The sequence below is a fragment of the Prosopis cineraria genome, unplaced genomic scaffold, assembly GCF_029017545.1.
Source record: "Prosopis cineraria cultivar Desert tree isolate PC_DT_omini unplaced genomic scaffold, ASM2901754v1 PC3, whole genome shotgun sequence".
Taxonomy (NCBI): domain Eukaryota; kingdom Viridiplantae; phylum Streptophyta; class Magnoliopsida; order Fabales; family Fabaceae; genus Prosopis; species Prosopis cineraria.
The window spans coordinates 12,335,706-12,349,486 of record NW_026555334.1 but is presented as its reverse complement, the minus strand read 5'-3'; the positions used below and the strand labels follow the sequence as shown (position 1 = coordinate 12,349,486).

Sequence of the window (13,781 nt, the reverse complement as noted above, 5' to 3'; positions counted from 1 at the left end):
TTATCATTTTTATTATTATTCTTAATGAAGGTGTATGAGTGGGAAGGACGTACAGTCAGTCATTACATGATGGCATATTTTTTTAATGAAAATTTAAATTTTAATTCATGGTATTACGAGAAACTAACTCTTTCTATTAAATTTAACCTTCATTGGTTACTTCTCTTATTCTTAACATAAGACAAATTTTAAAAGTTTTTTAGTTTTTAATATAAGGCAAAGTTGGAGTGATTAATTTTTTTAATTTTACCTTTGACTATTTAGAATAGTTTGAATTACTAAATAATAATTTAGTATGATTATTAATTATAAAAAAGAGTAAAATTTAAAAGTTACACTGCTGTTTCGTTTTTTTTTTTCAATTTTAAAGATATAATTAACGTTTATTGATAAACGCAAAGTTGGTCAATTTTATCTTATATTGAGAATCGGAGCGTGTGCGTCTGTGTATATATATTAGATAAAAATTTGATAATGATTGCTGAGTGTGTTTATTGAAGTGGCAGGTAGAGCCATCAATCTAGCCCTCACAGGCCCAGCTAAGCCCTCAGCTTAAAATAAACACTTTTCTTAAATTGACCTTATTAATTGAACTTAGGCCCTGTTTGATAGGAAAAAGAGAATGTTGAGAGAAAAAAGATTTTATGTTACCTTTTTTAATTTTGTTGGAGGAAAAAGGAGGAGAAGAGTTTTTAATAATCATTTATTTGGTTTAGGAGGAAAGAAGAGTGGAGGTAATAATTAATTTACTATGATACCTTTTATTTTTAGTTCTTTCTTGTGTAAACAATATAATAATAACAACTTTTTCAACTCCTTTAAATATATAATAAAATAATATTAGGATATTTGTGTTTGCAGTAAAATAATTCACACCATAGTTCTTGATATCCACAGTCTCAAGTCAGTACTTTTATGAAGTCTTGGCCTTCAGCAATCTTCTTTTCGTAGGCTTTGGAAGACAATAAAAAAGGAGCTTAGCCATGTCATTGGCAATATTGTGAGACAAGTTATTCCCTTTGGTCATTGATTTACGATGGTCTTCATCATTCCATGGCGACACAATATTTCAACAGATAAGTAATCCAAATGGGTACAAAAAAGATGACACTTGACGAAAATAATAGAGCTTTAGCAGCAAAGAGATAGGTTTGATGGCAATTGAAAGATGCACAGTGAAACAGGTTCAGCAACAATGAAGAAGCAAAGTGATGCATGACCATCATTGGCATTTATGAAATATTAAAAAATATATAAGGGCAAATTAGTCATAAATTTTGGCTTATCTAAGAGAAAAACCTCAATTTGGTGGAAGCCAAAATAAGGGAAGGAAAAATTTTAGCTCCCCTCTCTCTCAAAATTTCTAACCAAATGAGGGGGATTCTTCTCCCCTTTAACTAAATATACACCTTTTAGAGATGAGTCTGATATTTTATATAATTTTTTTATTTAAAATTTTAATTATATCATACATAAAAATTATAAAGTACCTTAATTAAATATCTAAAATAAAATTATAAGCTATGAATTATAATAAAAATAATTCAGACCCTATACTATAACATAAATCATACAAGTTTAAATTGTCTATAATTCAAGATATAAATATTCTTTATTCCTTAATTGCTATGTGAATCTCGTTTTAAATAGGTTTGATAACTCATACCTATTTAGCTAAACTACATTTGGCATATGAAAATACATCCTATGGAGATGTTGAAAGTTGTTTAGATATCACACCTGACTAAAAAAATATGCTTTTTTAAAATATTTCCTAAAGTACTTTGGATATAAATTTGGCAAAGTAAATTGGAAAAGGATTTGAAAAGTAAAATATTATTTAACCATATTACCTCTTTAATCCATTATTATTTTATTTAAAAAATATTATTAATTCATTAAAAATATAATCATCATTTAAATAATAATAATAATAATAATAATAATAATAATAATAATATTATTATTATTATTATTATTATTAGAGATAACTTTTTGGCATTATAGGTTCAATAATTAATCAAATCAAATTTTAGCATGGACGCATATTCAGCTATTTTATATAATTTTTGTCAAATATATCAAATTTTATATTTTTTACTTTTACCAGTTAATATATCAAATTTTATATCATTTAAAATTTTTATTGACCAACAAAAGTTTGTTCAATTAGTTAAACTTTTTTTAATAAAAAAAGTATCATATATATTTTTGAATCATGTTCATTTTTAATATTAATGTATGTTAAATTATATATTATATAATTTTTTGAATATATCAAAATCTATATTTTTTATTTTTATTATTCAAAATATCAAATTTTATGTTATTTAAAAATTTTTACATTTTTTAAATATTTTAAATATATTATATTTGTATAATAAAAATTATAAATTATCATAAATCAAAGCCCTATTTAATAATTATATATTTAAAAACACATTTTATTATTATAATTTAAATAATTTTTAATTTATTAAATTTATTTTTAAAAATATATATTCAAATACAAATTTCATTACAACAAGTAATTTTTATTAAATTAATTTTTATCAAATAAACTTTTAATAAATTGATATTTGGCTAACAAAAAACCAAAAAGGCACTAAAACAAGACATTTGAACGGTTTTCTCGGACGAGAGATGAGATGGTTCACTAATTTTCTAGTTAAACCGCTCTGACTCGTTAAGGTTTTAACATTGGTATAGTGAAATAACGTGGTGTTAGCCTTCGAAAGTTGCAAAACCCGTTTCCAACGAGTTTCTGAGCGTAAGAGCAAACAGTTGTGTAGTTCTCTTCAGCCAAAAGCACATACTTGGTGGAATACATGAAGTTTCAAATCTCATATATAAACATTAAAATGGCTAAGAGCCAATAGTGAAGTTCAAAATCAAATGTGCTTACCAAGGAAGTCAAGGATGAGCCGATTAACTCTTTCAGGGAATTGCTCTTGAACAAAATGGGTTCCCTCGGGAATGAACGTAATCTCCAAATTGGGGACAAGTTCTTTCGCCTTTCCACTCTTTATCAGATCCTCAATCCCTGGAAATTTCAGAAAATAATCCTTCTCACCAACAATAAGAAGTGCTGGAGCTTTGGCTATCGGATCTGATAAGTTGAATTCTTCATTGAATGACCTATAAATGCGAATACTAAAAGTCAGTAGCCATCAAGCACCGGCAGCTTCAGATGATTTCTGAGACAAGGATACTGCTAACTTTATTATGTGGGGAGCATAATTACTTAACTGGCATTTCACTAGAAGGGTCATATGAAAATGAGCTAAAATGAGGGAATTGATGTAAAGGAAAAAATAAAGTACTTGACTTGGAAGGAGAGCAGTAAAAAAATTCAATTCATAGGACATTTGTATGCATTTGAAGAGAGAGAAAATTTACATAAATTCTTCAGAAAAGCAGCAAAGTGGACCAACATTTCGATGTGATATGCTGTTAGCAAGCAATAGCAGAGGATCCATTATTTTGTCCTCAGCACAAGAATCATTCCACTACCTGTATGGAACCTTCAATGCAGTTTGGAATCCAGATCTCTCATACAATGCTCCATACGCTGCAAGATCTTCTTCTGTAAACCAAGGGGGAAGAGGGGTTGATGGTTCCACCAAGTCCATAATCTCCTGGTTTTTCTCAGCTATTGGTAGTTCACTCCTTGAAAAGAGGATGTAAATGTTTCTCACAACTGTCTTAGCATCAAAACGTCCAAAATCAGCCTCGGCCCTTCCTGGTTCCTAAAAAAGACAGAACAGCGTTGTATAGCAGATAGTAACAGTTATTAAACCAGAAACTCGACAGTTTAAGGTTACCCGCCATCTTAGAATGTAGAAGCCTTCAGGAAGGTATTTGTCGTAAAAAGAGAAGCTGGGAGGCCTGTATGGAATTCCCAGTGATATAACACCTAAGACTTTTTCCGGGTGTAGAATTGCAAATAAATATGCAGGTCGAGCTCCAAAATCTTTTGCAGCTAGAAAAACCTATTCACGTAGTTGACAAGAGAGAACATATTAAGAGAGAGATTAGTATGAGAATTAGCAGGAGAATAATTCTAACAAGATTGCCATATAATATGGCAACTCGCAAAGATTGATCACTATTTTGAACAGTTAGTCATATACTCTCATAAAGAAGCATTATTTTACTAATGAACAAATTTGTACATCCAGACTGCAAAAATCGAATTATCTTTTACATTTATATAGGTGCCAGAATCATTCATCAAACTACATGGGCCACATTAGCAGGAGAATACTCATAACAAGCTACCAACTGGAAACTGAGATCAGTTTAGAATGAAATTTCATGTCGATGGAAAGATACTGTAATGCATATTTCTTTAGTAACAAAAGAACAAAGCAAAAGCCAAAAGGTGCCTGAAAATATAAAGCAACCAGCATAAGTAGAGAATAAAGAAACTTTTGAGAGACTGAGCAGCCCATATATTTAGAGTATTTTGCACACAGGCTTGAACCTCAGGTGCTTCGGGCTGTGTTCTTTACCTCCTTCCTCGGTTACTTTCTTTCCTTCATTGGGGACAGACGTGTCTCCGGCCATTTCTGGTTTTAAGCACGTAAATCCAATTGATGAAGCGATTTATTTCATAAAATTGTGTTTTTGTTGACGCTAAAATTGGAGTGAATTACACTAAGCTCTCTCTCAAAGTTATACCAAGTTTGATTATTAGGTACAGAAGGTGGGGAGATTGATTTTAAGCCCAGGGATTATATCGTTATTTTCATTCGAGAACGGAAGTAGCCAAATAAACACTGATGTGACTGAACACTGTGTAGAAATTAATAATTAAATTGAAGAAATTCTTTTAGGAATGTATATAATCAAGAAGCCAACGGATATCGTTACTACAAGAACAGGTATAACTTAGATATTCCTACAGCAGCAATTGACTCTTTATTGTACAGAGAAGAAAGTAAGATGAAACTGCATTGTAAGATCAAACAACATAGAAATTCCGTGAATTCAGTACCTTAGCAAGACGGAGTTCGTGGAGAAGTCCGAGTAGGTCACTGATAAGGTCAGAAAAGGTAGCTTTGTCGGGTTCAGGTGGGGGATCAGAAAGGCCGTAGCCTCTGAAGTCGGGAGCAATAGCTCTGAAGCCGGCTGCGGCGAGGGCGATCATCTGGTGGCGCCAGCTGTACCATATCTCAGGGAAGCCGTGCAGGAAAACGACGACGTTAGGACCTGAAACGCCGGAAAAATAAGAATGGTCGTAAGTTTGGGAGAGGGTGTAGGGACGAATGAAAATGAAGCGAGGCGCAGTGGATAATTATTCAGACCGGTTCCGATATCGGCGACGTGAAGCTTGAGGCCTCCTACATTGAGGAATTTGTGCTGAATCTGTTCCATCTCATCAGAGTGATTCTCTGACTTCGATTTCAGTGTACGCTCGTTCGTAGTGCCGTTGAATGCTTGGAGTCAGGGTTGTTCGGATGGGGCCGGAATTAAATTTTTATCTCGTTTATTGTTTTAAAAGTTATCCTGTTTTGTTAAAAATTGAGATGGGATCTGGATGAGACAGAGATATCATATCCCGTTAGAGTCAATAGCATGGGAAAAATATTAGATAGTAATATTTATCAAAATATTAAATTATATAATTTGTCAGATTTAAATGTAAAATAACACAAATATATAACCCGTAATAATTTAAACTCAATCATTAAGTTATATCATTAAGTTTTGAATAGGAATTGACAATATTAAAATTATAATTAATATAATTTATTATTATTATAATTAATACAAGAATAAATTGTATTAATATAATTAATAGATAATACCTATTTTTAAAAGAAAAAAATATACATACATACATATATAAATATATAAGACATGATAGGCTGGAAAAGACATGTTGCTATCATATTGGGAAGGAATCAGGTCGATTAGAATGAGTATACGGTTGAATATTCTTTAATAGGGATAAGGTTATTTTGATCTTAAAAAAAAACAATCTCAAAATTTTTTGCCAAGGGATGGTACTGTGCAATCTCATGTTAAATGGGATTGGGATTGAGATTGGATTCACCTATAATCCATACAAAATATGGTACTTATGTAAAGTTAACTTGTTATTTTACTTTTAGGCAAAAAAAAAATTGTTATTTTACTAACACATACTTGTTAATTTAAAAAAAAAAACTTGTTAACAATACCTCTTGTCATATTCTATGTTGTTCACTTGTTGCAATGTTCAGTAGACTTGTTAACATCCTAACATAATTTATCATTTCATTGATCTGCACTTAAAATTTTATTATGGGAATTTACTAACAATACATTTCACATATTAAAGCTTGTTAACTTGTTAAAATATGAAAGGTACTTGTTAACTTGAAACTAATCTTTTTCCCAAAAAAAAAAATGAAGGGCATTTTGACTGAAAAAACACACATACACATTCAATTTGGCTCCTTGCTCCTTGGACTAACATGAAGGTACTTGTTAACTTTAAGCTAATCTTTTTCCCAAAAAAAAAAAAATGAAGGGCATTTTGATTAAAAACACACATTCAATTTGGCTCCTTGCTCTATGGCACTATATTTTCAAATTCTATTGCTCCTCATTTGAAGTTAAAGCCTTTGCATTGATTTAGATTTAGATTTAGATTTTATATTTAAAATTTTACATTTTAAATTCATGTATTTAAAATATTTTATTTAGGTTAAAAAACTTTTAATGAAGAAGAGAGATGGATTGATATTAGAAACAAAATAAAAAATTAAAATTAACGAGTTTATTTTTATTTTTCAATCAACAAAAGATGATAAAAGATATGAAAATTATAAATGTATTAATAATAAAAATGTAAAGAAAATGAGATATTTGAAATTAATTTCAAATGAGTAGAATGTAGATAAAATTTAAAATTGCAAAGAAATTATAAATTAAAATGGAATCAAATCCAAATTCAAAAATTTATGTATCCAAATAAAGAATTTATCTAAATTCTCATTAATCCAAACATGCCATTACTAAAATCTACCTAGAAAAAAAATTATGAAAAATTAAGATAAGTTGTAGTATTGAGCCAAAAAAAAAAAAGAAGAAGAAGATAAGGTGTAGTAATGGCTAAACGAAAACCAATTATTTTTGTGATGTTGCCGAGCGTTGGCTTGTTTCCCCGATTCTAACAAATGCTTGCAGAACCAAGTATACACAAACACAAGTTACGAAACAGTGTATGTAAGTCATCATAAAGTTAGAAACAAAATCTTATTCATTCATAAAATTTATTTTTTTTGATAAAGTTACATGACCAAGATTAGTTGGGGAAAAAATTCACTGAGATTCTATCATCTATCATAATTTTTTTTTATTTACCATTACAAAGGATATAGAAAATTAGAAGAAACAATTATTCACAAATGAGATCTGTAAGGCAAAAAAATCAACCTATAAAAACCACCAACAGATTGAATAACCCCAGTGTTTGGTATTGTCAACTGGTTCCTCCTGAAGTAATGTTCAAATACAATTAGCAACACCATAATAAAACGCAGAGCTATATTTGAGTTGGTAAAAAGCTTACAATTAAATAGGCTGGATGCCAAAAAAAAAAAAGAGAAAAAGAAAAAGAATGAAGGCAGGCTTTCCAACAACGGAGATGTGTTTAACTTAAGACCCAAATATGCTACTCAGGCATTCTCTTTCATGAGAGGCAGGAAACAATATCAGATATATAGACTCATACCATAATCATTGAGCATTTAATGCACCAGCAGACTTGCTAGTTGATATTGGAAAAATAAAATTCCTTCTAGATTACACACATTACAAATATCGTGATAACCCACCTCATTGTTTGGTTGTTTTTGCTGATGAACACTAAATATATCTTGTCGCACCTGAAAAAATATGAGGCGGATGGTCCACGAGCAGAGGTCTCAATCTTTGCGGCGGAAACTGGATAGAATGAGGAGTTGCCACCAAGATTTTGAGGTAAATCTTAAGAAACCGTTTAAAAGGAGGATAAGGATGGTCTGCGAAATCAGAAAATAGGTTCGGGAGTCGGTTGAGTGTGGGAAAGGTGTTAAGCATCCCACAACACCCGTTCGTGAGGACGGTTACTTAAAGTTTATTGTTCTATATTAATATAGTTTTAAAATTATTTTAATTATCCCTTTTATATTCATGTGTTTCAAAAATGATAAGAATTAAGTGAGAAATGTTTATTTATTTACGAGGGAGGACTTGACTCAAAATCCGACTCTGAGGCCTACATATCCTGTGATGGGGATCAAAGTCCACGTAGTTCAAGTGGTTGATGAAAATATTTTTTTTGAAGAGAAGTTAATTAGAAATAATTCACCATTTTGCAAATAAAATAATTTCTGAAATTTTGATATGTGTGTTTTAAATTACAAAAAGTAATTTAATTTTAATTATTTTTTTAATTTTTGAATTTTTGGAATAAAGAAGGAAAAGAGTTTAAAATTATTTTTTTATGTTTTATGATTGAGAATTTAACTGCTATACCTTTAGAGCCTTATTGGTTCATACAGTAATACAGTTGTTCTAAATATCTATAGAGATTCTGAAATCTCACACGATAAAAGAAGTGTTAGTAATTTTTTTGTTCAAGTATGTATGTATGTTTTTAAAGAGTTTTAATTATCATACCTGTAAAGCCCTATTGGCTTATACGGTAATATGATTATCCTAAATATATGCGGAGATTTCAAAATCTCACACAATAAAGGAATTAAATTTAAATACATCTTTAATTTAATTAATTTAATATAATATATATATATATATATTTTTAAAAAAATTTAATCGTTATATCTGCAGAGTCTTATTGACTCATATAATAACATGATTATCTTAGAAGTTTATGGAGATTTAAAAATCTCACATGAATAAAAGATATAATTGATAAATATGATTACAATTTAAATGCATTAATTTGATTAATTAATTTTCTAAATTGTGTATTATATGATTATTTACAAAAATTATTTATTTATTATAAAAATTGAGAATCACTATATCTGTGAGGACTTATTATCTCACACGATGATGTGATTAATTTTAGTCTTTATGAAGATTCTTGAAATCTCACATAAGACTTAAATAAATTATTAATTTGAATTATAAAAAGAGATTTAATGTTAATGATGGACCTTTGAAACTCATATTAACATATAAGTTTTACTCTTGTATCTGCATAACCTTATTGATTTACACGATACGAGATTATCCTAAGTATCTGCAGAGATTCAAAATCTCACACAATAAAAGGATTAAATTTATTCACTTTAAATATATTTTAATTCGTAATTATACAATGCATATTTTTAAATATAAAAATCTTAATCGTTATACTTGTGAAGTCTTATTAACTCACACAGTAATAAGATCATCTTAAAGGTCTACAAATTTTTAAAAATCTCACATGACCAAAAAATCTAATTAGAAAATGTGATTATGATTCAAATTTATTACTTTAATTAATTAAAATCATAAAAACATTTATTATTTTATTTACAAAATTTATTTATTTATTTACCATATAAATTGTGAATCACGATATCTGCGAGTATTTATTATCTTACACAATAAGGCAATTAATTTCATTCTCTAAGAAGATTCTTAAAATATCATGTGAGACTTGAATATTTATTATAAAAAGAAAATTAATTTTAATAATGGGTCTTTGAAACCCATATTAATATATACAAGATTGATCCTCATAACTGTAAAATTTTATTGATTTACATGATAGGGGATCATTCTAAATGCCTATGGAGATTCTTAAAATCTCACACGACAAATAGATAATCAAGATATTTGCATTTACAGACAGTGCATAATATGAATTTAGCATTCAAAGGAACAGAGAAAGAAACTATTTTGACACTTCACCTCCTCTTTTAACTTAAGGATGTATTCTTCAAGTTTTTTTTTTAAATTAGCCTAATGCTTAGATATGGCTTTCGAAAAGAAGTAATGATAGTCGTGGTAATAGAATCCAACAATTAAAATTAACAAGATCCACATACCATCTCCATCATTAATTATCTAATTTATTTACCATGAAAATCAAAATGAAGTTGATGTCTTAAAATTATTTGTGAATAAACAATAGCATGCATATTCTACATATACATACTCTTAATTTTCTCAAAATAATGTGATCATTTGAATGAATGAAGCAGGCATATGAAATTTTAAAAGAATTACAAAATTTTGAACAAGAAAAAGCCTACTCAAATCATCGAGACCGAGATAAAGAAGCCATAAAGGTCCGAAAAAATGAGTAAATCCCACTCCAAGTGACGTTGTAGGCACCACCGCTCTTCTGATTCATATTATTCATCTTTTATGTCCAACTGCTCCAGAAGTGAAAGTTCATATGGGAGTAAACATGGAAGGTTGCTTGTGAGTTTCGTGTTCTGGAACATGGTTTTTGGGATCGCCTACACCACATCAGACACTCCCTTAGTCTGACACAACTCTAGCAATTTGCTAGTTAGCTTGCCACTCATCATTGGTGTGGCCTAAATGGACTGGACCATATGACCAGAGTAATGGATGAGGAGAACCAGAAGCCAAGATCTCGAATGTTTCCCAAGTTTTTTAGTTTTTTCTCATTTTAGAATCTTAGTAGGTGCTTGGAACGATGTAGGAAGATCTCCAGTAGGAAGCTTAGCCGTAGATTTAGATGAGTGGTTGAATCTCAAGAATGTGCTGAACACATTGGCCCTGATAGGAGTAGAAGACCTAATAGCGGCAACAAGTCAGAACCTACTTAAAGGAAGAACTTTGAACGACAAGTATGGATGTTTATGGTTAACACCCATACTAAAGTCATCACCAAGTGAAAGCTATGTCTATGAAGAGAACAACATCTCTGGAAAGAGGAGTTATAGCAGCCACGTAGGAACACACGAGACGACAGAATGGAAGACTCAAAATGTCAAACTGAAAGAAGACAATAGGTACTCGTTGCTGGGAAGCAAGAAGATGGTTGGAGTATTCATTAGTGTGTGGATGAGACAGGAGTTGCTCAACAAGTGTTGCATCTCAAATGTGACAGTTTTGTTCAGTAGCATGTCGCATAATGGGCTATTTAGGAAACAGAGGTTCTGTCGCAGTTAGCATGTTGATTGAAGGAATAAGTTTTTGCTTTGTAGTTGCCCACTTGGCATCAGGGGAGAAGAACGGTGATAAAGGCTGAAGAAGTCAATAGGTTTTAGAAATTTTTAGGCGAACTTGTTTCCCCACAACTCCTGGACACGATCATTATCCTCGTGCTCTTTCTTCTCTCCGTCTCAGATCTATCTTCTATGCTCTATTTTTTTTTCTCCGTCTTCTTCTCGATTCTTTCCTCTATTTCTCATCCAGTTTCAGTCTTCTCCCTTTGATTTTTTACGTATGCTCTTTTATCCTCTCGGTCTCTCCCCCTGTGCTCTGCTTTTGCTTTTTCTACAGCCTATAACGTGCATCTCTTGCTCTGTAAAGTGAAGCTTTCCATGTGTTTTCATATGCTGCATGCATGCATGAGTCTCTAGTTCTATTTCCTTTTTCTGCTAGCCGAAAGTGTATGTATGTATGCTAGTTGCTTACTGCTCTTTCTGCTCTGTTTTATTGTGCATACATGTATCTAATCTCTTTCTGTGTTTTTCTCCATGTGGCTGTGTGTTTACGTGCTTCCTTTCGCTTTCTTTCCTCCCTGATCAGCGCCGAAAAGGTCTGTTCTTAGCTATGGTGAAATGTTGTGCGTTTCACTACAGCCTTTTATTATTATTATTGAATTAATGTCTATATATTTTTTTTGAAATTAGATTAAGAATATGTTTTAAATTTTAATGAAAAACAAGATTTAAGGAGAGAAAAGTTAACTCTTAAAAGTTGACACTCAATATTTTTTAAATGATTGAGATAATTTGGGAGAGATTTTAAAAGATTTAAACAAGATTTTTTGATTATGTTAAAATTTAATCCTAAAAAGGATTAAATTTTATTTTTTTATTTTCATTTTTTTGATTATTTTAATGAACTAAAAGAAATAAAATCCTAACCAATAAAATATTATCTAAAATAAAATTAAATAAATTTTTTATTTTGAAAATATAATCCTAAAAAGGATTAAATTTCATTTTTGCATTTTTATATTTTGTTGGTTATTCATTTTTATTTTTGTTAAATTTAGAAAATGCCTGGACAAAATATGGTATTCACATATCTCCATATAAGAAGTGTGAACAAAGTGTATGATTTTTTCTTTTTTTTTAAGAAAATCCAGCAATCAATTAACAAATCAAAAGTAATCAAATGGTAGAGGAAATATCACATTAAAACTTACTTCATCAACAAGAGGCTTGCCCCATCTTTCGAGATGATAACCAAAACTAGCACCAGGAGGAAAACGAGCATTCAACCCAGGGATCTTAACATGAGGGTACTATGGTGGAGGACTATATCTTAGAAAACATAATATAGTGAACGGGTCAAGAACAAAATAATACAACAAACTAACTACACAAGACATTCTCTAAAATTACCTGCATATTAATAAGCCATAGAAGTGGAGCACCTTCAGGCATACTAAGAACCTCTTTCAGATCTTGGGACAATAGGCCTGGTTTTCATCTCCCTCAACTTTACCTATATGCAGAACAAAACTTAAATGTCAAAATATCAAACGAGAACCAAAGGTGCCAATAACCTGACTCTAAGAACAATCTATAGAGGAAACCTTAAACCTCCATATGAAGGACAAGAAAAGGAGGGAAGATAAGTTTTCTAACATTAATAGGTACACATTTTGATTCCAACAATCACAGGAGGATAACAAGAGATTATACAACAAAAACAACAATAAATCTTATCCACTATGTGGGGTAGATTATATGGATTGTACCACATCATTATGCCATATCATTTATTAAGTTTTTAGAAATGTTGTTAACTAATAAGTCTCGATCAACAACTTTCACAAGTATTTTCTTTAGCTTTTCTCTATCTCTCTTAATAGGGTTCAAAATTATCCGTTCCAGTCTCCTCATTGGTGCCTCCCGTAGTCTTTTTTATACATGTCCAAACCATCTCAAATGATTTTCTATAATTTTTCCCTCAATAAGTGTTATGCCCACTTTTTCTTATATGTGCTCAGTTTAGATTTTATCTTTATGTGTATATCTGTACATCCATCATAACGTTTTCATCTTTGCTACTCCAGCTTTATGCTTTTGTTGTCTCGTTAAAGCGCAATATTCACTACCATACAACATAGATGGTCAATTACTCTTTCCCATAATTTTATTTTATGACTCATAAGTTTAATTCCTCTATAGTTAGCACAATTCTATCATTTGTCATTTTTTTAAGAGCTTTATTTATGTCATTATCACGTATCCTTTAATAGAATGAGAAATTTTGTTTTCCTTCACGAGTTACTAAATCCTCCAAGTTGCTAGATGAATCCTCCATCATTGAAAAGTTTGAAAAAATAGATCTCTCATATGTCATCACCATCTGTGATAGAAACTCTTCTTCCCGACTCTTAGTGGTCTCATAAATTTTTTATTCTCCATTCTTTTTTCCTTAAACCACTGTTAAACTCTTCAAATGATTTAAAATGAGTTTTATTCACAGCCATACAATACTTTCCTCAATTTTTATCATTATTACACAAATCATGTCTTTAAAATACTTCTTATATTTGACTCATACTATTATTATCCCACCACCTTTTGATTCTCCCAAATTTCTTTGGCCAAAAGATTTTCTCTTGAAAATTT

General features: G+C 30.4%; 1 protein-coding gene across 1 annotated transcript; it reads right to left on the bottom strand.

Annotated features, from left to right (window-relative positions):
- Positions 1 to 2,771: 2,771 nt before the first annotated feature.
- On the bottom strand, positions 2,772 to 5,479 carry LOC129306966 (uncharacterized). Its single transcript, XM_054947798.1, has 5 exons — positions 5,310 to 5,479; positions 5,000 to 5,214; positions 3,825 to 3,992; positions 3,514 to 3,749; positions 2,772 to 3,138 (listed from the first exon to the last, which is right to left on the bottom strand). The coding sequence occupies exons 1-5, from the start codon at positions 5,377 to 5,379 to the stop codon at positions 2,892 to 2,894; spliced, it is 936 nt and encodes a 311-aa protein (XP_054803773.1). The 5' UTR covers positions 5,380 to 5,479; the 3' UTR covers positions 2,772 to 2,891.
- Positions 5,480 to 13,781: the final 8,302 nt, after the last annotated feature.